We start from the raw sequence: 27,403 nt of genomic DNA, 5'->3' as shown, positions 1-27,403 counted from the left end.
AACAGGGGGGGGGGGGGGCTGGCCCCCCTTTTTCCCCCAACATTATCTTTACTTTAGAAATTAGAAAATGTCCATTGAAGAGATGGTTGCACCCCCCCCCCCACTTTATAATCACCGTATATTCATAGCAAAGAAATATATGAAAAAATTGAAATTGAAAGGAAGTTGGCCTTTAAAAAGTTGGCCACTACCCCCACCCCCTACGAAACAGGATTTTCAAGTTTGGGCAATTTTTATTTTTTTTTCTTTTTATTTTTTGCTTGACAAATTTTTTAAGGTAAGTAAAAATAATTTTCTCAGGTTGCCCCCCCCCCCCCACTTTCAAAAACGATACTAAGTGACTGTGATTTCAAAGAATTCCATTGAAATACTTTATGATTTTCTACATACTAGTAATTCTATTAGAGGCATAAAAAAAATGAAAAAAAAAAATTCTTTGAAATGCAGTATCTAGCATTTGCTACACAACATGCATGCATGCCAGTTGCCAATCTCTCACCAGAGGGCGTTTTACGCTCATCGCTCCAACACGGTAAGCGGAGCGTGCCCTCTTGTGAGAGATTGGCCAGTTGCATGCATGTTCGAGAATAATTTTTGGGCCGAGTTAACAACAATGAAAAAAACATGGCGGCAGAATCGCCAAAACAGAAAAAGATCAGGCTACAAAACAGGTATGACAGGTCACCAGAATGGGAAACTGTCTTCAATTTAGCATCAACACAATTAGTTTATCCAGCGTTTGCTATTCTGCAACTTGGACCAGACTGTAATGCGAGTACGAGTGCCTTGTTTCCGGATGTCAGGTGCGACTTCAGGAAAGTGGGCCCAGCAGGGAGCTCTTCTCTGTACATGATCGACTTCGACGATGTCTTCACAAAAGGGATCGATCTATTGCTGGACCTGAGAGATCAATCGCGGGAACTGAATGAGGACGAGCAAAGAGCGGTTGACATACTTAATAATTATTTTAAAGAGAAAGGTATAACAGGTTGGGACCACTCGCCCAAATGGGATATAATAGGCCGTTTGGGATAGAATATCCCAAATTGGCTATAAATTTACAGTGCAAAAAATGAAAATTTTTATTTTGGATTTAAATATCATAAATCCGCATCAGGGCACCTAAATCTGAATAACTTTTGGTAAGCAAGTTTTTAGCTCACCTGAGCCGAAGGCTCAAGTGAGCTTTTCTGATCACATTTTGTCCGTCGTCCGTCCGTCCGTCTGTCTGTCCGTCCGTCTGTAAACTTTTCACATTTTCAACTTCTTCTCAAGAACCACTGGGCCAATTTTGACCAAACTTGGTACAAAGCTTCCTTGGGTGGAGAGGAATTTAAATTGTTAAAATAAAGGGACATATCCCCTCGCAAGGGGAGATAATCAAGAAAAGACAAAAATAGGGTGGGGTCATTAAAAAATCTTCTTCTCAAGAACCACTGGGCCAGTAAAGCTGAAACTTATGTTAAAGCATCATGGGATAGTGTAGATTCTAAATTGTTCAAATCATGACCCCCCGGGGATGGGCAGGGCCACAATGGGGAATCAAAGTTTAATATAGAAATATATAGGAAAAATCTTTGAAAATCTTCTTCTCAAGAACCACTGGGCCAGAAAAGCTGAAACTTATATGGAAGCATCCTGGTATAGTGTAAATTCTAAATTGTTCAAATCATGACCCCCAGGGGAAAGGCGGGGTCATGATGGGGAATCAAAGTTTTACATAGAAATATATAGGAAAAATCTTTGAAAATCTTCTTCTCAAGAACCACTGGTCCAGAAAAGCTGTAACTTCTATGGAAGCATCATGGTATAGTGTAAATTCTAAATTGTTCAAATAATGACCCCCGGGGGAAGGGCGAGGCCATGATGGGAAATCAAAGTTTTACATAGAAATATATAGGAAAAATCTTTGAAAATCTTCTTCTCAAGAACCACTGAGCCAGAAAAGCTGAAACTTATGTGGAAGCATCCTGGTATAATGTAGATTCTAAATTGTTCAAATAATGACCCCTGGGGGAAGGATGGGGCCACAATGGGGAATCAAAGTTTTACATAGAAATGTATAGGAAAAATCTTTGAAAATCTTAATCTCAAGAACCACTGGGCCAGAAAAGCTGAAACTTATATGGAAGCATCCTGGTATAGTGTAAATTCTAAAAGATTCAAATCATGACCCCCGGGAGAAGGGCGGGGCCAAATGGGGAATCAAAGTTTTACATAGAAATATATAGGAAAAATCTTTGAAAATCTTTTTCTCAAGAACAACTGAGCCAGAAAAGCTGAAACTTATGTGGAAGCATCCTGGTATAGTGTAGATTCTAAATTGTTGAAATCATGACCCCAAGGGGAAGGGCGGGGCCACAATGCGGAATCAAAGTTTTATATAGAAATATATAGGAAAAATCTTTGAAAATTTTCTTCTCAAGAACCACTGGGCCAGAAAAAGTGAAGCTTATATGGAAGCATTCTGGGGTAGTATAAATTCTAAATTGTAGGAATCATGACCCCTGGGGGAAGGGTGGGGCCATTATAGGGAATCAAAGTTTTACATAGAAATATATAGGAAAAATCTTTGAGGATCTTATTCTCAGGAACCAATGGGCTAAAAAAGCTGAAACATATGTGCCCATGGAAGGATCATGGGGTAGTGTAGATTTCAAAATGTCTAAATTATGATCAGTGGGGTAGGGTGGGGATGCATTATGTATAACAAGGGTGAAATCTGGTAAAGAACAGAATGGTCAAAGCTTCTCAGGTGAGCGATGTGGCCCATGGGCCTCTTGTTATGCAATCCTATCAGGTCCAGCACAATACCCCGATAAAGTTATATAGCTTGATAAAGCTATATAGCTTTATCAAGGTATTTAAAATACCTTGATCAAGGTATTTTATGTAATGAAAATTCAAAAAAATTCTTTAAAAATTAATTACTGAAAGTCGAGTTCTGAGTTGTTGTTAGTAAATTCACCCATGCATGTAAAGTACTCAAACACAAACAAATCAGTATAAAAACGTGTCGTAAGAGGAGACATTATTTTATGCTTTCTTTTTGATACCAGAGTGTTTTTCATGCACGCATAGACACATTCACAAAAACACAGAACTCGACTTTCAGTAATTAATTTTTAAAGAATTTTTTTGAATTCCACCATTTTATCTGTTGATTTTTTTAAATGCAGTAAATCACATAGCCTCGTTTTTGAAAGTGTATGTATGGGGGGGGGGGAGTAGCCAGAGAATTTTTTTTTTACTTACCGGGAAAGTTGGCAAGGCAAAATAAAAGGGGGCGGGGTGAGAAAACTTGCTCAAAGTCGAAACTCCTAGAGGGGGGAGGCGAACTTTTTTCAATGCCAACTACATTCAGTACCAATTATTACAATATATTTTCCCTACATCCCTATTAGTGGGGGTGGGGGCAACCAGCCTTTCACTGAACATCTACTGAAGTTAAAGTAAGGCTGAAAAAAAAGGGGCAGGGGGGGGGGACTGCCCCCCCCCCCCCCCTTGTTGCTTCATACCAGAAATGCTTAATTGTTTGTGAAAACTTTATCGTCAAATCTCAAAAATAAAACAAAGATCCCCCACCACCCTTTAAAAGTTTGTAAATAATTACAGTTGCACTTCACATGTGCTCTTTAGAGCAATAAACATTCTATAACGTAAATTGAATTTTCAGTACTATTAAAGCATAGACGCATACTAGTAACTCCTAAGTCATATGTCTATGTAACAATGCAAATGGGAAAAATTAGTTGCAAATTTTATACATGTTAATAAATGTATTTCTTGCAAAGCAACGAATATGGAGATGGATTCAATTTCATCCAGTATCTTGACACACAACACCCACAGCCGTCTTTCTTTTTTTACCCGATTTATAACCCCCCCCCCCCCCCCCCCCACTGCATGCAACAAAGCGCCCATTTTCTAGAATTATATTTCCTACAAAAATTATATTTGTTTCTTCAAAATATTTAGCTTGGTATACAATTCAAGTGTATATAAACATTTTTTTACAGTTGACGATCACTATCAGTTCGAACAAACAGCAAAATACAGACTCGAAGAAAGTTTTGTTTCAGATTTACGTTCCGAATGATAACGTTCTTTACACTTGAATCTATGCAATATTAACCAATTGCTCAAAATGGAAAGATTCAGTCATTAAACCACGATTCTACATGTGAATAATATAATGTCAATTCAATTTTCAAATCACACGGATGCACAAGATATTGAGTAAAAATGTTCACCTTTGCATGTGCACTTCCGTTTGCATTTCTGCGATCTTGTTACAGAAAAAATGACATTTTAAGAAACAGTGTATATTTCTTCATGTTCTTATTATTTACCTCATAAAGATTCACTCGCAAATCTGTTCAAACAGCTTTAGAAATTAATACTTATTTACTTTAAAACCTGGTAACGTAAATATCGGTAACGTAAATACCTTTCTGAGATTTATCGTAACTTTTAATGCCATTGTTCAATTATTCCACTGTTAATTAAAGGCATATTCTAGTGCTTGAGTGTAAGGCAATTTGGCCCATAGGGGACAGTGTAGTTCTCTTACTTAATTTGTGAATAAATACTAACACGTAAATATCGTTGAATTTTTTAACCATTGGACTTATAAGAAAAGGGGGGCTATTGTTCATAAACACAGATAAACAGTGTCTTTTTTACCTTTCCATGCAATAGAAAGGGAGCTCATGATGTTAAAAAGTTACAACTTAGTCCTTTTGAGTTAGTTCAACATTCCTTCCAGTCCTTTTGAATTTCCAAATAGAAAAGTAATGATTTTGCGGTGACATCGAAATTTGATGAATATATTAACATTTTTAAAAATCTGTGACACGCATATGTGTGAAGGGTGTGATATTCAGAAAATATAACTCAAATGTAGGACAATCTTATTAAGAAAAAGATATGTTAATGATTTAAAAATTCTTTTTGGTTTAAAAGAAAAACTACACGATGATCGGTGACAGTAACGTAAATATCGATTTCTGCTATAAAATGTGATTTTCTCCTAAGATAATCATTCAAGCTACAACAAACAATTGTTGTATTTTAATCAACAACCAACAAAGGTTCGTAAGACTGGCAGAAAATAAAATTTATTTGAAATATTATATTACTTAAAAGTTAAAACGCGGTACATTATTTAAAGCGAATTGAGACTATAAATTGAGAATGCATGTACAGCTCATTTTACGCAAAAATAATGAAACAAAAAATTTTACCGCAACTTTCTTTAATTTTCTAGCAAAGTTGAAGGTATGACCTTTCCGAAAATTACAGGTTTTAAAAGGAAATAAATCTGGTTTAACCGTTAAAAATTTGCTGTGTGTAATAGTTTTTGACGGTCCTATAAAAACAACAAAGGTACTTCTGGCTGTTCTTCAATACCAGGTGTAGAGATCATTAATGATCTTACATGCTTCAAATTTTCAGCATCGATATCATTTTCACCATTTAATCAAATAGTGATATAATAAACACTCTCCATAAATGTGGAAATTGAGCTGTAATGTCTCTTTAATTTCCTAAATGGTAAAAAGAAACAACGAAAGATAATACTAGATATTTTTACTATATGGTGTCCGAATAGGGCCATTTGCGTTAGCGCAACGTAACATCGCGTTCAGATAAACGGGACATCGCGCTATCACACAACACGCCGTCGCACTAACGCAACTTTGCACAACACGCCGTCGCGCTAATACACAACACGCCGTCACGCTAACGCAACTTTGCACAGCGTGCCGTCGCGCAAACACACAACGTGCCGTCGCGCTAACACAACTTTGCTTGTGTGTTAGAACTTTGCACAACGCGCCGTCACGCTAACACACAAGTAAAGTTGTGTTAGCGCGACGGCACGTTGTGTGTTTACGCGACGGCACGTTGTGCAAAGTTGCGTTAGCGTGACGGCGTGTTGTGTGTTAGCGCGACAGTGCGTTGTGCAAAGTTGCGTTAGCGTGACAGCGTGTTGTGCAAAGTTATGGTATTGCGACGGTGTGTTGTGTGTGAGCGCGACGGTGTGTTGTGTGTTAGCGCGACGGCGTGTTGTACAAAGTTGCGTTAGCTCGACAGCGTGTTGTGTGTTAGTGCGATGTCTCGTTTATCTGAACGCGATGTCGTGCTAACGCAAATATGGCCCTATCCGGACACCATATTTTACACTAAAAGTTATACATGTATTTTAAAATAATAACTTTCAGTAATAATTCTTGTATAAATACAAATACCAAGAAATGTTACCAAGACCATTCTTAAGTTTATTCCTTTGTCGTATGTGGCCCCCTTTTTTCCCGCGTCCAAAAATGCTACCAATATTATTTGCCTGCAACGAAATGAAGAAATTAATTAAATGTTTTAATTGTTTTAAGGAGATACCCCTTCCTCTGATACACTCTTGGTCGTTACTCTTTTTAACAGTTTCGAAATTCCCAAATCCTCCAAATTTTTTATTATTGTGAGATCTCCCTTTCCAAACTGATGTAATGTGCAACGTGGCCGAGCTTAATTGGTGTTTGGTGATAAGTCAGATTTTTGTTGACCAAATAAAATTACAATCAAATAAATACAATAAAACAATACAATGGATCAACGGGTTTCTTCTTGATTGGATAACCACTAGCTGTGGTCAACAGGTGTCTCCCGGAAACAAATTTCTTCTTGCCCTGCCAATACGATTGCACTGCCTCTTAGCACTTCCCCCACCTCTATTCGTGGTATGCCACCTCTCTCAATATATAACCAAGTGCCTGCCTTATAATATTCAGGTCCTACATTATGGCTATCGTAATCCTCAGCTATATATGTGCCCTCCGCAACTTATTAATTCAGGTCTTACTACGTACAATATATAAGACGACACACATCTGAAATATGTACATGTATAGCTAACACCATCTCCAGAGAGGTTTCAATACAGTCACTTAATAAATACAGCGTGTATTACTCCAGAGGAGTTTATTGTACATTGGCAGATTCATACTACTTATATGATCGTAAAATCAATACTTTAAGTGTTTTAGATTTTAAACAGAAACATATACTATAGGTATAACGTTAATACGAAACAAAACAACCATATCCGTTTCACTGATATGTTTGCTGTAGGCCTGCAGCAAGTCTGCTGCAAGCTTGCAGCTAACAAAATTGTTCGCAGGAAGAAAATTTTCTTGTTCGCAGATGATTGCCGCTATAGCTGCAATCTTGCAGCAAACATTGCAGCAATTGCTGCAAGCTTGCATCAAATTCGCAGGAACCCAAAATGTTTGCAGGAACATTGCAAGAAGCATATACACACCAATATAATTTTCGCAGCAAGTTCGCTGGAAACATTGCATGATTTGAATGTTTGCAGGAAGTTTGCAAGAACAGTAAACAAGTCAAATCAGCCAATGAAATCAGACTGTACTGGGTCAACACAAAACTGGCCTTTTGAAGTGTTTAAATTGAAGTTGTACATGTTTCAGTATTTTGTTAGAAATATATACCGTTTTGAATGATCAAAAGTGCAAAACTCTGGGTGTAGGTGTTCATTGCATTGGCATCCGTGATATCTAAATGGTAAGATCTGATGTTGTTTTATTTCGATGTGGAAAAAAAATCTAAAAGCAGTTGTTTGAGTAACTGTTGTAACTGCTAGGTCAAATCTAAATCTATACATTATGAATTCAGTCCTCATTTTAATATCACATTTATGCATACTTCTTAAATGTATTAATGGACCCAAATCAGTTATATGTTTTCAAACGAATTAGTAACTGTAATCAAGGTAACATTTAATCAAAAATATATGTAAAGTTCTTAATGTTCTGCTCATATAAAAAATCTATAATGCACTTACATTTAAAAAAGGTATGGAAACTTTGTCTAGAAACATAAAGATCGAGAGCCTATCAATTGAAAACTTCTTAAAATTCAGGCACGTAGCAACAGGGGAAGGGGGGGGGGCAGGGAGGGGGGGCTGACCCCCCACTTTTTTCCCCAACATTATCTTTACTATAGAAAATATCCATTGAAGAGATGGTTGCCCCCCCCCCCCCCTTTATAATCACCGTATATTCATAGCAAAGAAAAATTATTATTATTTATTCAATTTGACAAAAACCACATGTGGCGCAAGTCATACATACAGTAAACAAATATAAAATATATAGTCACATAGATTTTCTTATATTACATGCATCACGTATGAATTTAGTTACAAATATTTCTTGCAGAATTAACATCTGCTGGATTAAGAATTTTATAAGATATACATGCATTATTAAAAAGTGTACAAAATTCACTTCCTAGTTGTTTATATAGAGGACATACAAATAAATAATGATGTTCATCTTCAACGACATTTTTACAATTAATACAAAATCTTTCATCTCTTGGTATATAATTGGGTTACAATATCTGCCAACCTCTATCTGAAATTTGTGAGCACTTATTCTCATGATCAATCGAGTCAAAAAGGAACGAAGATTCTTGGAAATGGAAAAATTTAAGTATGGTTGAATTTCCTGTTTGTTTAGATTCCCTTGACTTATTAACTGGCTGTAGAATGATAATTTGCCATTACCTTTTTCTCTGATATTTATTATATCCTTAAGAAACAATATATTCTTAAGAAACAATATTAGGAAAAAAATATTATAAATAAAAATAGGAAAAACTAGAAATTGAAAGGAAGTTGGCCTTAAAAAAGTTGGCCACTACCCCCCATCCCCTACGAAATAGGATTTTCAAGTTTGGGCAATTAATTTTTAATTTTTTTTTTTTGCTTGACAAATTTTTTAAGGTAAGAAAAAATAATTTTCTCAGGTTGCCCCTCCCCCTTCAAAAACGATGCTAAGTGAGTGTGATTTCAAAGAATTCCATTGAAATATAATTTTCTATACTTACTAGTAATTCTATTAGAGACATAATTTTTTTTTTTTTTTTAAATTGCTTTGAAATGCGGTATCTAGCATTTGCTACACAATATGCACAAATTATGCATGCAAGTTGCCAACCTCTCACCAGACGGCGTTTTACGCTCATCGCTCCAACACGATAAGCGGAGCGTGCCCTCTTGTGAGAGATTGGCCAGTTGCATGTTCGAGAATAATTTTTGGGCCGAGTTAACAACAATGAAAAAAACATGGCGGCAGAATCGCCAAAACAGAAAAAGATCAGGCTACAAAACAGGTATGACAGGTCACCAGAATGGGAAACTGTCTTCAATTTAGCATCAACTCAATTAGTTTATCCAGCGTTTGCTATTCTGCAACTTGGACCAGACTGTAATGCGAGTACGAGTGCCTTGTTTACAGATGTCAGGTGCGACTTCAGGAAAGTGGGCCCAGCAGGGAGCTCTTCTCTGTACATGATCGACTTCGATGATGTCTTCACAAAAGGGATCGATCTATTGCTGGACCTGAGAGATCAATCGCGGGAACTGAATGAGGACGAGCAAAGAGCGGTTGACATACTTCATAATTATTTTAAAGAGAAAGGTATAACAGTCTTTTTCGTCACAAACATGAGGTTTCCTGTTAGTTTTTTTTAAGAGAGAAAAATGATTAAACGTTGCTAAATTTAAGTATTATTAAAAATATATTCCTACCATAGGCACCAGATTCTGTAATGAATATTTATCCCATTAGTACAATATTATTATACTTAACCGTGGCAGTCACGCTTGTTCAATCGCTAGTGACCAAATAGTTTAGTTGGTAGAGATACAGGGGACTTGGGTTTGACCTGGCTGCTGAATTTTTTCTCTCTCCCATTACTACACAATGGGTTAAAAATTTATTACAAAAACAAATGCCTGTATGTTCTACATATTACATCATCAAACATGACAAAGAGACAGAGTCTGAGAAGACATCACAAAAAGACCTTATTTTCTTTCAAAGTCTTTGACGTGTTTATTTGTCATTATTTTCTTAAATCCTTTAATTCTGATGGTATAACATCACAAACAAAAACATTTTTAATGAATTTGATAACTTACTGGCTTATTTGGGATGTGATATTAGCCATTACCAAACTTTGTCTTTTCACAAGCCAAGTTTTTCGTATCTTAAATAATGTTCTCGGTAGCTCATTCAGTAGAGTGCTCGCTTCGAGAACTGGAGGTCATGAGTTTGAATCTCGGCCGCGACTGAGCTTAGTCAATAAAAAATGGGTAGGAACTGTTCCTTCGCCATTCGCTCGGCACTTTGAAGTGAAAGTTGTGGGTCCTTCGGATGAGACCTTAAAAACCGAGGCCCCCTGTCAGCAGCAGGTATTGCCATGATAAGGATCCCTCACTGCTCAATGGCCCGAGTGTCAAAAATTGAAGCCCTTCACTGGCATACGGTGACGTCTCCATGCAAGTGAAAAATTCTTGAGAGGGACGTGAAAAACAATATACAATATACAATCCTATCTTAAATGAAATCCTCTCTTTACTATTTCAGAATGTCACGAAAAGTGTCTAAGTCAAGTTTTGGGAGGACTTGATTCGACAGAGGAGAGGAGTCAGGAAATAGATGGACAGACCCTCGTTCTGGCTGAACATTTATTGAGGAGACTAGCACCGGGACAGTCTTGTGTAATTAACGAGCAGATAAAAGTGAAAGTCGGGGCAGGAAAATGTCAGTGTGGTCTGGATCATTGTAACAGAACACCTGCAACACCAGTATTTGAGAGCACTGGGATAGGTACATATCTGTAAAAAAAAAGTGTAAGGCAGTTTTATCGATCAGACTTTGTGTAGGAGAAAATACTAGTTAGAATGAGTGTATAGATATTCAGAAATATTAATTTAAGGTAAAATGAACTATTGTACTACTGTACAGTGCTTGGTCAGAATACTATAAAAATAAGCATTAATGTAATGTCTGTTTTATCTAAACGGTCATATGCAGCATCAGTTTCTAAATCTCTCTGTTGCATATTTTTTTTTACTGCTTATAAAGCCTCAATATTTCCATTTCTAATTTTCTTCTCTGTTATAACTCTTTGAAAGTTTTGGGAGTATATTCTTGATAATTCTGCCGGAATGTAAATTAGGCAGGTCGATAGGTCAGCAGCTAAGGAGGCATAATACGCATGCAAATCTCGTGCGAATCTGTCTCTGTGTCTGACGCTAAGGAGGTCAATTATGCATGTAAATCTCGTGCGGCTGCCTTTGTTTTTGACGTCAGTGTGCGAAGACTATTGAATTTGGCATGGAAGTGCTCGTGTAATTTAAATCGATTAGTCTACATTTTTAATGTCTAAGTCTACAATTTAATTTCACAATGAAATGGAAATATAAGGAATCATTGTCTAGTTTTGAGAATATGCCAGGGACATCAACAATAGTGGCTTCGCCCGTTATGCAAATTATCCAATGTTTCCCACTATTGTTGATGCCCTGGCATACTCTCAAAACTAGACAGTGATTCCTTAAATCACATAAAATTAAAAAATAAAATATTGTCAAGTTTAAAAATTTGAAAAATAAAATATTGTCAAGTTTAAAAATATACCTAATTGTGCATGATAATGAGATGACTTGAAACTTTAATTAACAAAACTCCCCCATTTATCAGGTGTTCATATCTATGCTATGATGATAGCTAAATTCCTTGGTGAGTTTTGTGTATTATATTTCTCTGTTTCTTCCAGGAGAGGAATCAGCCTGGCACGGTTTTCCAGACATCATATGCTCTTCACAGTCAGCTGCTGTTGTATCTAGAAGTGAATCACAGGGTACGTTGAGACTCTGAAAAAATCAAATGACGAAGTAACCCTTCACACGAGTATTGAATAATATATTAAATTCTTTTTTTAAAGGTGGGTGTTGGGGGGTAGCAGGGGTTGATCAATTCTCGTCCAGTAATGTGTGGTGTATGAGTGGGTATTTATAATGGGGGATGAATGGGAAGATAAGGCCAAAAAAAATTAATTTCTTGGTTCTCAGGCCCTTTTTCATCTCTTAAAAGGGTGCCTCATTGACCCTTTTTTATTAGCTCACCTGAGCTGAAAGCTCAAGTGAGCTTTTCTGATCACATTTTGTCCGGCGTCCGTCTGTCTGTCCGTCTGTCTGTCTGTTCTTACGAGAGGTACATTATGGGGTAAAATGAACGTATTTTCCAGCAGTATGGGGTTTTTTTGGTACTGTGGGGTCAACCCCATAATGAAGAGGTCTATTTACGTTCAAAATTACTCTATGAGGTCGAAAAACCTAAAATTAGTTTTAACCTCACAAAGACTTTGTCCAAATTTTGGACATGTCCTAAGCCCAAAACGCTCAGACATTCAGAAATCTGCTGATTAGAGGAGTTCGGTAATTGAATCGAGGAGTTCCGAATACCTGAGCATGCGCATATATTTAAAAACTAACTGCGCATGCGCAGGATACGGAAGTAGCTGCATTTGGCATAGCTTTGAGGAAATTCGGAAACACAAAAAGCAAATGCGGTAAGTCTTACTATTTTGTTGCACTACATTGAAAAAAAGTTTTGTAAGTTGTTTGACATGCTTCATACGTACATTATGCAGTTGTAGAATTTATTTAAAGCCAAGGAAAGGAAATCTGTAGTCCACATAAACACATACCTATTGAAAACCGGCTTTTGTTAAAAAATATATATATATAATGAATGCACTGATAGTTCTTTTTTGAATCAGAGGTCTGCAATGAAAATCGACCGACACCCGGGGGTTGGGCTAGTGGTTTTCTGCAAGTAGGTCGCCCCGTTGGCCAGTAAAAAAGATAATATTATTTATACACATGCAATACATGCAAAGCACAGTTGGTAAGTATTTTCACTCGTTTTTTGCTATAAAAATCCCAACCATTTAAATTTTCCGTATAACATGCTTCAACTGTCAATAAATCTCCATTATTTAATCCGTGTTGGAGTACTACCTGGCTTATTTTCTTCCAAAAACGATCGCGTTTTTTTCTTAATTCGAATTTTCTCTATACTATGGTAAAAACATGCAGATATCTCATAACATAAATACATGTGATTCTTCGAACGGGAGACAAAGTCTCTGGATTTTTCACCCCTCTTCCGCCCCTCCTGATTAATTTTTAAATCTTCAGTGTTTAAATTTTTTCCAATTGAATATTTTTGGCTTTATTTTTATCCTGTTTCGTTGTATTATTGCTCTCTCTCTCTCTCTCTCTCTCTCTCTTTGAATTCATTGTAGATACGTACCAATTGTTTATCTACTCTTCACTCATTTGTTTACATGTACTTGTAATTGTACCTTAATCTATAGAAAGAAAATCAGAATGGAAAATGGAATTAACAATGTCACTGCAAATAAATTTTCACAGCAAGTAGGCTTAAAGCTTCGTAGGAATAAACATGGGGTTGTATAATAAGGTTGTAAAATTCAGTTGTATATCAATTTGATAAATGACAATCAATGTTTAAAAATGAGTGCAGGACATTTTAATCAGTTGTTAAAATACCCAATATGTCACATCTTTTACATGTGCCCGATAATAAAATTCTCGTATTAAAGAAATTAAATTACTTTTAGATACAATTATATAACTCTGTTTGTGTTAATGAAAAAAATATAATTGTCCTGTAAGATCAATTTGTACTTATTTTTTAAGATCGACGATTGAAAATTTAAAAGAATTAAATCACAATTAATAGTTTTTCCATAGCTAAACTTAAAGAAATTCAAGCTTAAAGCTACATTTTGTAATTTACAATATTAATTCATCATAACTTTGAATATTTACAGTGAGAGTATGTGACTTAGCTAATACAGGGCTATCAGTATTTTCACACTTGTTAGATTTTGATTTCGTGTAGAAGCTCTAATTGCAACTCTTGTCAAAACAAATGTTTTGTATAGCATGATTATCTCGTGAATTTCACTATCAGGAGACGATCGATAGGGATTAGTTAAGCTCTACTGCACTTGACACCTGTGTTGTAGTAGAATGATTTTAAACTGCGTAAATATAAATCTTTGGTCAATTGAATAATTTTTGGTGTGTGTCTGTATGTTAGATAGAAATTCTGACAGCTTTATAAAAATAATATTAAAAATTTACCAGACTTTAAAAACTTCAGCAAACTAGTTGATCGAGGATTAATTGAGGGGGGGGGGGGGGGGTAACACTGCTGATCATTACCTGAACATATGATAGTGAAGTTTTTAAATGGATTTTATTGACACTTACTGAAATAATTTTTTATACTTTATTTAATTCACCATTAAACTGTCTTTTTATTAAAGCTTGTGTATTTTTTCTTATTAAAAAATAGATAGTAGTAAGGCACATTTATTTCTTCTTGAGGCCATCATTTGTTTTATTTTTAGGTTTACAAACCCACCGCTCAAGACTTTCAATTTTCAGAAAAAAATAAAATTGAGAAAAACAGATTTTTTTCTTTCCGATGTCAAATTTGAGTCGGGATCGAGATTTCGCATTTACGAACTCGTACTTCCGGTTTTAAAATGAAAATGGTGGTAAATAAAACGTGACCTGATCTGCAAAGTTCATAGTAGAACCATAGCTAGGTTAAATGTAAGAATTTATCGATAGGAGTGCCATTCAAAACGTTTCATCTGTTCAGAGGACAAAAAATGCTGACGACTTTGTAGCACAATGACATGTTGGTGAGAATTATGCATTCGTTTTCATAAGTATGTCTCTGTAAATTATTTTCATCTCACAGATTTAAAATGGGCCGTGGTAGTTATTTATTGACAGAGAAAATGTTTAGGTCTCTGTTATAGCTGAGAGTCCAAGCATGATTCTTTAGAAAAGGGTCGCTTTTGCACCAGATGATCATGTAATGAATTAAATATAATGGCAAAAGTTTATTTGACCAAGAAGAATAGCCTAAAGAAATGAAATGTTTCAATTATTTAAAAAAACAAGTATAATCAAATAAATACAGCCAAGCATGTAGTATCGTTTTGAATGTGGCAGCCAGAAAAATTATTTTACACTCAATTGAAAAAAAAAGAATTCAACCCACTCCTGAATACCCCCTGTCTGTTTTATGATAGGAATTATTATTTTAGGTCTCAAGTATATTTTAGAAAATTAATTTCCACACATTCACCTTACACATATTAAAAACGATGAAGATGTATTGAGTTTTTTAAAAAATGATTTTTTTTAAATCTGTACTTTTTGACCAGCATCACAATGTTTACATAACTGGCCCAAACTGGTAGACAATGAAATAATCAATAAAGGTTCTTTTTGTAGCCATTATGTGTCCAGTGGCAAGGAGCCTCACAGTTGGAAGAGCACAAAAAAAAGAAGCAAAAATGAATGTAGAAAAGTTGATATTTTATCCCAAAATATAATTTTTTTTTTAATTTCCTCCTCCTACGGGACTTTTTCATTTTGATGTTCGTAAACCTAAAAATAAAAAAAATGCTGGCCCGAATTATACTGTAATTCAATTATCACATATTTGAATGTAACAAAAGAACACTTATGAATGTATGAAGTTTAACTGTTTTGTAGGAACAGAAACATGCACAAAACCTTAAAAATTTGGAATTCGTTAATTTGATATTTTTTAAATAAGCATGGATTAATATATATATACACATATACAAAGGTTTTGTGAAATTGACATGTTTAATTAAATCAACTATAGTGGTTATTGCTGTTTATTTATTGACCGACTGGCTACTTCTTGGGCAAACTGGAATAAGAGGCCACCTGTCTTAAGTGGCTAGTTTCCGGACTTCCCAAAGGGGGCCTCTTAAAACAAGTTTGACTGTACTTTTTCACCTTTTACCAATATAAGAAAGTAGTTCATGACAACTATGCTATAAATAAATTTCGATGAATTTTAATTAGTAACTCGGAATTTTTGTATGTGTTATAAATAAACATTTGCTTCTGTATTCCTTTGTAGAGTTTAGATACCACTGAAAGTGAACATCAGTGGAACTTTGATGATCTAGGCCACTCTATTTGTTCCAACAACACCAGCAGGCGTTGGCCATTCATAAAGTTGAAAGAACAAACCTATGACTTGAACACACAATTTGTGATCTGAATATAGTTCACAAATTTAAGGAAAGCAACTATTTAAGACATTCAGATCAATGGTTAGTACATGTTATAAGTGCCAATAAAATCAAGACAACAGTATTATTTTACAATAAATTAAAACATAACCTTTAAAAAAATTCAACATTATCATTTAAAAATATATTTTACTGTATTTTTTTTTGACAGGTATACATGAAGTATGAGTAAAAGACTTTTAAGGACATTGGCAAGTCACGGTTTTTCGGAGAAAAAGGATTTATATCATGGGTTTTTTCTATTATAAAACTCATCGGATCACCTCGCCCTTTTCCGTCGCACACTAGAAAAATTCTAGATACAAAATGAAAACCAACAAAGCGTATTTCATAAAGGTAAACAAAAACGCATGTGCTCCCTACAACACCTGTTCAACGGGTAGAATCATCTCTACAGCAAGAACGAAAAGCGGTGATTGATTTGTTGTATATTATATTCAGGGACAGGCAGTAAACAGTGTTCATCAAGCGCTAGCTGTAATTTGATTTACCGTGGTTATACTGGACAAATCTCGATGTGTCAATTGCTAGTAGCTCCTATAACTGTATAAGATCGTGCTAAGGAAGCAACCTTTAGTAACTGCAAACATATATTAAAAACAAATCCATACCAATGTTTTATGATAATTTGTTTCCAATAAGGTAAATTACATAATTAACGGAAATAGTTGAGCAGTTTATGAATTCATACAAATTAGATGTTAAGGGAAGTAACTCCAAAATAAAGAACAGTGTTGGCAGATCTGTGTCATGTTTCTAAATTTACTTTTTCAGTCATGGTATCTAGATATCATTCAAAATGAGGATACAATAATGTATATATTACATAAACATTCTGAAATAAATGGTTTTTGGAAAAAATTTATGGTAAAAAATTATGTAGGTACTTTTTATGAACATTTTACATAGGAAATGCATTGAGAACTGTAAAAAACATTGATTTGACAAAATCTTAAAAGGGAGGGTGGCTTGGTGGGTTAAATATTCCAGAATATAAAACGTTTCATACCATTACACCTGCTCAAGAATTCTTCAAAAATTCTATACTAAAGCCAGGAACCTTGCCAATGTCCTTAAGAAGAACAAGCACAATCCCGATTCATTCTTGTCATTACCTTCCCCAGAGGGCGACATTCAGGACCTGACTTACTTTTCAGAAAAAGAAGATGAATCGATTTTTGAAAGTTGATCTAAAAAAGATAACATTTACATGGGCCGCGGATTTGAATTACATTTTCTTGATGGGCAACTAGTTTCAAGTATTTGGATGTCTATTCTCAAGTTACTGCAAACCTTAAATTAACTTCTTGATAATTAGTTAAATGTGAGACCGTGTTTTACTTGAAGTAATCATTTTTTGAATTGAGCTATGTTATCTCTGATTACTTATGTTTATGAGTAGTGTTCAGCTTTAAGACAAAAGGATCTTTTATTAACATTGCATTCGGCATGGCGAATTTCTATACATTAACAGTCATTGTTTTTGTCTTTTTAGCTCACCTGAGCCGAAGGCTCAAGTGAGCTTTTCTGATCAAAAAAGTGTCCATTGTCTGTCGTTGTCGTCGTTGTCGTAGACTTTTCACATTTTCATCTTCTTCTGAAGAACCACTGGGCCAATTTCAACCAAACTTGGCACAAAGTATCCTTGGGTGCAGGGGATTCAAGTTTGTTCAAATGAAGGGCCATGCCCTTTTCCAAGGGGAGATAATCATGAATTTGTTAAAAATTAATGGCATTTTTAAAAAATCTTCTTCTCCAGAACCACTGGGCCAGGAAAGATGAAACTCATGTGGAATCATCCTCAGGTATTGTAGATTCAAGTTCTGTTAAATCATGACCCCCGGCACTGGGGATAGGACCCAAGTTTTACATAGGGATATATAGGGAAACCTTTTAAAATCTTCTTTTCAAGTACTTCAAAGCTATGATTAGTGATATTTATATGGAATCATAGGTAGTGTAGATTCTAGTTTGTTCAAATGATGAACGCCTGGAAGGGGGGGGGGGTAGTAAATTCAAGCCTGATGTGCTCAGGTGAGGGCTTTGGCCCCTGGGCCTCATGTTTAATTAGTGATCTCATTTTAAATGTGAGAAATAATTATCAGACTGATATTTACATTTATGTTGTTTATTATTATTTTTTTTTTGGAAAATTATAAATCAATTGCTTTTTGTTGTTTTTTTAGCTCACCTGAGCCGAAGGCTCAAGTGAGCTTTTCTGATCACATTTTGTCCGTCGTCCGTCCGTCCGTCTGTCTGTCCGTCTGTCTGTCCGTCTGTAAACTTTTCACATTTTCGACTTCTTCTCAAGAACCACTGGGCCAATTTTGACCAAACTTGGTACAAAGCATCCTTAGGTGAAGGGGAATTTAAATTGTTAAAATGAAGGGACATATCCCCTCGCAAGGGGAGATAATCAAGAAAAGACAAAAATAGGGTTGGGTCATTAAAAAATCTTCTTCTCAAGAACCACTGGGCCAGTAAAACTGAAACTTATGTGGAAGCATCCTGGGGTAGTGTAGATTCTAAATTGTTCAAATAATGACCCCCGGGGGAAGGGTGGGGCCACAATGGGGAATCAAAGTTTTATATATAGGAAAAATCTTTGAAAATCTTCTTCTCAAGAACCACTGGGCCAGAAAAGCTGAAACTTATGTGGAAGCATCCTGGTATAGTGTAGATTCTAAATTGTTCACATCATGACCCCCGGGGGAAGGGCGGGGCCATTATAGGGAATCAAAGTTTTACATAGAAATATATAGGAAAAATCTTTGAAAATCTTCTTCTCAGGAACCACTGGGCCAGAAAAGCTGAAACTTATGTGGAAGCATCCTGGTATAATGTAAATTCTAAATTGTTAAAATAATGACCCCCGGGGGAAGGGCGGGGCCACAATGGGGTATCAAAGTTTTACATAGAAATATATAGGAAAAATCTTTGAAAATCTTCTTCTCAAGAATCACTGGGCCAGAAAAGCTGAAACTTATGTGGAAGCATCCTGGTATAATGTAGATTCTAAATTGTTCACATCATGACCCCCAGGAGAAGGGCAGGGCCATAATGGGGAATCAAAGATTTACATAGAAATATATAGGAAAAATCTTTTTAAAATCTTCTTCTCAAGAATCACTGAGCCAGAAAAGCTGAAACTTATGTGGAAGCATCCTGGTATAATGTAGATTTTAAATTGTTCAAATCATGACCCCCAGGGGAAGGGTGGGGCCACAATGGGGAATCAAAGTTTTATATAGAAATATATAGGAAAAATCTTTGAAAATCTTCTTCTCAAGAACCACTGGGCCAGAAAAGCTGAAACTTATGTGGAAGCATCCTGGTATAATGTAGATTCTAAATTGTTCACATCATGACCCCCAGGAGAAGGGCAGGGCCATAATGGGGAATCAAAGTTTTACATAGAAATATATAGGAAAAATCTTTGAAAATCTTCTTCTCAAGAATCACTGGGCCAGAAAAGCTGAAACTTATGTGGAAGCATCCTGGTATAATGTAGATTTTAAATTGTTCAAATCATGACCCTCTGGGGAAGGGTGGGGCCACAATGGGGAATCAAAGTTTTATATAGAAATATATAGGAAAAATCTTTGAAAATCTTCTTCTCAAGAACCACTGGGCCAGAAAAGCTGAAACTTATGTGGAAGCATCCTGGTATAATGTAGATTCTAAATTGTTAAAATAATGACCCCCGGGGAAGGGCGGGGCCGCAATGGGGTATCAAAGTTTTACATAGAAATATATAGGAAAAATCTTTGAAAATCTTCTTCTCAAGAACCACTGGGCCAGAAAAAGTGAAGCTTATGTGGAACTATTCTGGTGTAGTGTAAATTCTAAATTATAGGAATCATGACCCCTTGGGGAAGGGCGGGGCCATTATAGGGAATTTTTTACATAGAAGTTTTACATAGAAATATATAGGAAAAATCTTTGAAAATCTTCTTCTCAGGAACCACTGGGCCAAAAAAGCTGAAACATATGTGCCCATGGAAGGATCATGGGGTAGTGTAGATTTCAAAATGTCTAAATTATGATCAGTGGGGTAGGGTGGGGATGCATTATGTATAACAAAGGGGAAATCTGGTAAAGAACAGAATGGTCAAAGCTTCTCAGGTGAGCGATGTGGCCCATGGGCCTCTTGTTTCATTTAATTTTAGGGGGATGGGAGTGGGAGTGCAGCTGTAAGTTTGAGTATATTTTCCAAAAGGATGTACATCGTTACTTTTGTTTTAAGATCAATTTTAAAATGCAAAATGATGAGATATTAGACTACACTTTTTTTTTTAAAAAAAAACTTCATTTGAATTAATATATTTTGTTTAAAATAAGTAGCAATAACATTCAAGTTTTAGAGTTATTTGACAACTTACTATATACTTGTTTTTTTTTACATCTATGAAGATTGTCTCAAATTTTGATGTTTTTTTTCTGTGTTCTACATTTATTGACATGTTTCTTATCTGTGTTCAACTTGTCGAGTAACTGAAAAGTTTCATTAAATTTTTTTTTAAAAATCAGCATCATCTCTTTTATTTATTATTATTAATTTACAATGAAATTATGTATGCTTTTGATGCATAATGTACACTTCAAATTCAGGCACCAGCAGATTCAAAGGAAAAATTTTCATTTAGAAATAAGCAGTAAAGATAAAGAGATTATCCAATTAAAAATAGTTTGAAAAATATTTAAAACAAATTTTCAAGTATGTTATCAAAATAGGAAAAAGTATTATGAGTATTGTTTGGTATTTTTAATAGTAAAAAAAGGATATGACGTACTGGCAATCGCATCATCTCACTCGGGATCTTTCTGTCAGAGTTCGGAAAAACAACCTCGAATGCATTAACATCACCTGATGTTAAAGGTTATGCTTTTCTTTTTTTTTTTCAAATATAGGATAGAGGAAGTAAGAAGTCCCTTTTATAGTATATTTTATGTGATATCATAGCATTGAATAAAGTTAAACTCCATATTCTACAGATAAAAGGTCTTCATGCATTTATTTTGAAGATCATGAAAAGGGGGGTTGTTGCCATGTCATCTACCTAATACATTCGAGGTCGTTTGTCAGCTAGTCAGAAAGGCTCGAGAAGTTGCGATTGAACATAGTGGGGGTACTTGTTCTTTTATTACCAGTCTCTGGTAGAGTTTTTTGATATTAGAACATACTGGGGTTTTCAAACACTTAAATTCATATGGTTACTGGTATCTGTTACATGAGAACACAGCGAGGTTGTTTGTTTAACACTCTGAGGTTACTAAGATGTCGGATATTTTCTATCAGAACATATTGTGGTTCTTGTCTAACACTTTGTGGGGTTAATGTTATCTTTCATCTATATAAGAACATGATGGGGTTGTTACACTTTATGGAATTAGTGTTGCCTATTATCTTTATGAGAGTACATAGTGGGGTTGCTGTCCAAACACTTTATGGGGTTAATGTTGTCTATTATCTTTATGACAGTACATAGTGGGGTTGCTGTCCAAATACTTTATGGGGTTAATGTTGCATATTATCTTTATGAGAGTACATAGTGGGGTTGCTGTCCAAACACTTTATGGGGTTAGTGTTGTCTATTATCTTTATGAGAGTACATAGTGGGGTTGCTGTCCAAATACTTTATGGGGTTAATGTTGTCTATTATCTTTATGAGAGCACATAGTGGGGTTATTGTCCAAACACTTTATGGGGTTAGTGTTGTCTATTATCTTTATGAGAGTACATAGTTGGGTTGCTGTCCAAACACTTTATGGGGTTAATGTTGTCTGTTATCTTTATAAGAGTACTTAATGGGGTTATTGTCCTAACACTTTATGGGGTTAGTGTTGTCTATTATCTTTATAAGAGTACATAGTGGGGTTGCTGTCCAAATACTTTATGGGGTTAGTGTTGTCTATTATCTTTATGAGAGCACATAGTGGGGTTGCTGTCCAAACACTTTATGGGGTTAGTGTTGTCTATTATCTTTATGAGAGTACATAGTGGGGTTGCTGTCCAAACACTTTATGGGGTTAGTGTTGTCTGTTATCTTTATGAGAGTACATAGTGGGGTTGCTGTCCAAACACTTTATGGGGTTAGTGTTGTCTGTTATCTTTATGAGAGTACATAGTGGGGTTGCTGTCCAAACGCTTTATGGGGTTAGTGTTGTCTATTATCTTTATGAGAGTACATAGTGGGGTTGCTGTCCAAACACTTTATGGGGTTAGTGTTGTCTGTTATCTTTATGAGAGTACATAGTGGGGTTGCTGTCCAAACACTTTATGGGGTTAGTGTTGTCTGTTATCTTTATGAGAGTACATAGTGGGGTTGCTGTCCAAACACTTTATGGGGTTAGTGTTGTCTATTATCTTTATAAGAGTACATACTGGGGTTGTTTGTCTTATAATTTATAGGGTTAGTGTTGTCTGATATATCTATATAGCATAGTGGGGTTGTTTGTTTAACACTTTCTGGGGTATTCTTGTTTATCATCTTTATGTGAAAACATGATGGGTTAATTTACTTTGATGCAACAGTTATCCTCAAATAAAAACATTTTTTTGCATTGTTACTGCTATGTAGTAGTTGAAAAATGTTATTGCTATATCCGTTTTAAGTTTTTCAGATAAACAGTAACAATTTTAAGTAGTTATAATTAGTTGCGTGTAAAGTTGACTTGATATTAAATAATTAATTTTTAACCCCACAAATATAGATCTTAAACCCCACAAAGATAGATCTTTAACCCCACAAATATAGACCTTTAACCCCACAATATACCATTTGTTTGAATTCCTAATGAAACCTCTCAAGTCACCACTGTACTCTCAATAACCCCACAAAGCAAAATGATAACCCCGCACCTTCCGTAAAATGCACAATGTACCTCTCAACTGTATAGCTGTCTGTCTGTCTGTCCGTCTGTCCGTCTGTCTGTAAACTTTTCACATTTTCGACTTCTTCTCAAGAACCGCTGGGCCAATTTCAACCAAACTTGCCACAAAGTATCCTTGGGTGAAGGGGATTCAGGTTTGTTCAAATAAAGGGCCACGCCCTCATTCAAGGGGAGATAATTGGGAATTAAAGAAAATTTGGTGGCATATTTAAAAAATCTTCTTCTCAAGAACCACTGTGCCAGGAAAGATGAAACTTATGGGGAAACATCCTCAGGTAGTGTAGATTTAAGTTTGTTCAAATCATGACCCCCAGGGGTAGGGCGGGGCCAAAATGGCCGACCAAAGTTTTACCTAGATATATATAGGTAAATTCTTTAAAAATCTTCTTCTCAAGAATGACAAAGCCATAATTCATCATATTTATATGGAAGCATGCTCAGGTAGTGTAAATTCAAGTTTGTTCAAATCATGACCCCCGGGGGTAGGGCGGGGCCAAAATGGCCGATCAAAGTTTTACATAGAAATATATGGGTAAACTCTTTAAAAATCTTCTTCTCAAGAATGACAAAGCCATAATTCATCATATTTATATGGAAGCATGTTCAGGTAGTGTAGATTCAAGTTTGTTCAAATCATGACCCCCGGGGGTAGGGCGGGGCCAAAATGGCCGACCAAAGTTTTACCTAGATATATATAGGTAAATTCTTTAAAAATCTTCTTCTCAAGAATGACAGAGCCATAATTCATCATATTTATATGGAAGCATGCTCAGGTAGTGTAAATTCAAGTTTGTTCAAATCATGACCCCCGGGGGTAGGGCGGGGCCAAAGTGGCCGATCAAAGTTTTACATAGAAATATATGGGTAAACTCTTTAAAAATCTTCTTCTCAAGAATGACAAAGCCATAATTCATCATATTTATATGGAAGCATGTTCAGGTAGTGTAGATTCAAGTTTGTTCAAATCATGACCCCCGGGGGTAGGGCGGGGCCAAAATGGCCGACCAAAGTTTTACATAAAAATACATAGGAAAATTCTTTAAAAATCTTCTTCTCAAGAATAACAAAGCCATAATTCATCATATTTATATGGAAGCATGCTCAGGTAGTGTAGATTCAAGTTTGTTCAAATCATGACCGCCGGGGGTAGGGCGGGGCCAAAATGGCCGACCAAAGTTTAACGTAGTAATATATTGGAAAATTCTTTAAAAATCTTCTTCTCAAGAGTGACAAAGCCATAATTTATCATATTTATATGGAAGCATGCTGAGTAGTGTAGATTCAAGTTTGTTCAAATCATGACCCCCGGGGGTAGGGGGGGGGGGGCCAAAATGGCCGACCAAATTTTAACATAGAAATATATAGGAAAATTCTTAAAAATCTTCTCAAGAATGACAAAGCCATAATTCATCATATTTATATGGAGGCATGCTCAAGTAGTGTAGATTCAATTTTTTTTCAAATCATGACCCCCAGGGGTAGGGCAGGGCCAAAATGGCCGACCAAAGTTTTTAGCTCACCTGAGCCGAAGGCTCAAGTGAGCTTTTCTGATCGCATTGTGTCCGACCGTGCGTCTAGCTGTCTGTCTGTCCGTCCGTAAACTTTTCACATTTTCCACTTCTTCTCAAGAACCACCGGGCCAATTTTGACCAAACTTGGTACAAAGCATGCTTGGGTGAAGGGAAATTTAAATTGTTAAAATGAAGGGCCAAATCCCTTCACAAGGGGAGATAATCAAGAAAAGACAAAAATAGGGTGGGGTCATTAAAAAATCTTCTTCTCAAGAACCACTGGGCCAGAAAAGTTGAAACTTATGTGGAAGCATCCTGGGGTATTGTAGATTTTAAATTGTTAAAATCATGACTCCCGGGGATTGGGCGGGGCCACAATGGGGAATCAAATTTTTACATAGATATAGATAGGAAAAATCTTTAAAAATTTTCTTCTCAAGACCCACTGTGCCAGAAAAACTGAAACTTAAGTGAAAGCATCCTGGGGTAGTGTAGATTCTAAATTGTTCAAATCATGACCCCCGGGGATTGGGCGGGACCACAATGGGGAATCAAAGTTTTACATAGAAATATATAGGAAAAATCTTTGAAAATCTTCTTCTCAAGAACCACTGGGCCAGAAAAGCTGAAACTTATGTGAAAGCATCCTTGGGTAGTGATTCTAAATTGTTCAAATCATGACCCCCGGGGATTGGGCGGGGCCACAATGGGGAATCAAAGTTTTACATAGAAATATATAGGAAAAATCTTTGAAAATCTTCTTCTTAATAACCACTGGGGCAGAAAAGCTGAAACTTATGTGAAAGCATCCTTGGGTAGTGTAGATTCTAAATTGTTTAAATCATGACCCCCGGGGATTGGGCGGGGCCTCAATGGGGAATCAAAGTTTTACATAGAAATAGATAGGAAAAATCTTTGAAAATTTTCTTCTCAAGAACCACTGGGCCAGAAAAGCTGAAACTTACATGAAAGCATCCTTGAGAAGTGTAGATTCTAAACTGTTCAAATCATGACCCCCGGGGGTAGGACGGGGGTACAATGGAGAATCAAAATTTTACATAGGAAAAATCTTTGTAAATCTTCTTCCCAAGAACCACTGGGCCAGAAAAGCTGAAACTTATGTGGAAGCATCCTGGGGTAGGGTAGATTTCAAATTGTCTTAATTATGATCAGTGGGATAGGGTGGGGTCACAATATGTATTACATGGGGGAAATCTAGTAAAGAACAGAATAGTCAAAGCTTCTCAGGTGAGCGATGTGGCCCATGGGCCTCTTGTTGCTAAATCAATAAAATATAAACACCAAATAACCTCCCTCATCATTTTTTGAGGTTTTGTACAATGTAAAAAGCTGCCTCATCATGTTTTGGGGGCAATAAAAAAGAAAAAAAAGCCTCCTTCCCTCATCATATTTCTTGAAAAAAGGCCTGAGAACCAGGTAATTAATTTTTCATGGCCTAAGCTGACAAAATTCTTTGGTAGTTGGAATGAGTCACATCATGTACTACAATGTACCTGTGCATCTACAATACTAAATACAAATGGCAAACGGAAATGCTTCCTATCGAGTTTCTAATTATTATATACACAATTATAAACATGATAAACAATGTACAATTTTGGGATTTGACATTGTATAATCCAAAGTCAATATAATGTGTTTGTCTTTTTCATAAATGTATGTTTGAATGAAATAAAGTTGTTATATTTTTTAAATTTTTTTTGTAGTTGATGAAAAAGATTGCCAAGAAGAAGAAAGGACATTTTGTGAAACAAGAGTAAACAGCAATCAAGGAGTTGAAAATCAAATAATTTCCCAGACAATTGTTTTCTCGTTCATCCAAAGGAAACTTTATCCACATTTACAAAACTCTCTGATACCAAACCTCCTGATTTCCCCGCGTCATTACAGGATTCTAATGTATGATTCTCTCAATGATATTCTAATCTGCAGTGTCAAGCTCCCAATCTTTCAAGACAAGGATAAACCCAGAAAACTGAACATTGCTTCCATAGTTTTCCTCTGGATGGTTTTACATTACAGATTATTCTGTGTTGGTATTGACGTGAAAGCCATACTGGAAAATGAATCTATAAAGGACATCAAAGAAATTCAGTCCCAGTTCCCAGACAGGGCGGGGGATAAATTCCCACTGTATACAGGCTGTTGTAGAATTGGGGTCTCGCAGTTTCCACCCGTATCCGAGGAAGATCTTCCATCTTATGACAATTTTCTGTTTGGAAAAAGATTGTTTAAGTCTCGGAGATTGTTACACGCGTTGAACAACAAACAAAACTAAAGTTTGTACAATGTTGTTTGTTTTTTTTAATGAGAGTAAGAGTAAACTGTAAGAGTATTAAACATGTTGAAGCTGATTGTTCAATACGTACATGTACAGTGTAAATTAAGTATTTATTTCCACAATATGTGTTTAAACCATAAACAAGCTTAAATATAACAATTTAATGCCAAAAAAAAAAAGACAAAATCAAAGGAATATTTCAGATCTCTAATTATATTTTGTTTTAACTAGTTTGAATTGTTTCATGTTCTATTAAAATATATATCTTTAATACAATTTAAAGTGACACTCTCTTTTTATAAAGTCTCTTTTGAATACTGAGAATTAATGTATATTGTTTTATAATCTTGTACATGTCATAATTTAACATTTGTCATGTTTAAGTTTTTTTTTTAAAATAAGAAAATAAACTCTTTCAAAGTTTTTCAAATACATTGTGTAAAACATTATGTATTTTCCCTTTTAAGCTCACCTGAACTAAAAACTCAAGTGAGATTTTTATACGCCCGTCTTAAGACGGGACGTATTATGTTATAGGCTTCATGTCCGTCCGTCCGTACGTCCGTCTGTCTGTCCATTCCTGTCCGGCTCATAACTTCAATACTATTAGGCCTAGGATTATCAAACTTTGTCA

The 27,403-nt window shown here is 35.7% G+C and overlaps 1 protein-coding gene across 2 annotated transcripts; it reads left to right on the top strand.

The window, feature by feature from the left end:
* The first annotated feature begins 600 nt into the window (after positions 1-600).
* On the top strand, positions 601-27,021 carry LOC134263017 (uncharacterized). Of its 2 annotated transcripts, none has more exons than XM_062745315.1 (4): positions 601-979; positions 10,458-10,700; positions 11,653-11,736; positions 26,195-27,017. In XM_062745315.1, exons 1-4 carry the CDS (start codon positions 625-627, stop codon positions 26,764-26,766), a joined length of 1,254 nt encoding a protein of 417 aa, XP_062601299.1. In that variant the 5' UTR covers positions 601-624; the 3' UTR covers positions 26,767-27,017. The 2 variants fall into 2 exon arrangements, with proteins under 2 accessions (XP_062601299.1, XP_062601298.1); XM_062745314.1 differs by lacking the exon at positions 601-979 and adding an exon at positions 9,098-9,506 and having other exon boundaries at positions 26,195-27,021.
* Positions 27,022-27,403: the final 382 nt, after the last annotated feature.

Source organism: Saccostrea cucullata, unplaced genomic scaffold (assembly GCF_032062105.1).
Source record: "Saccostrea cucullata isolate Sc308-1 unplaced genomic scaffold, CSIRO_AGI_Scuc_v1 ctg1512, whole genome shotgun sequence".
Taxonomy (NCBI): domain Eukaryota; kingdom Metazoa; phylum Mollusca; class Bivalvia; order Ostreida; family Ostreidae; genus Saccostrea; species Saccostrea cuccullata.
This window is presented reverse-complemented; position numbering and strand designations above follow the sequence as displayed.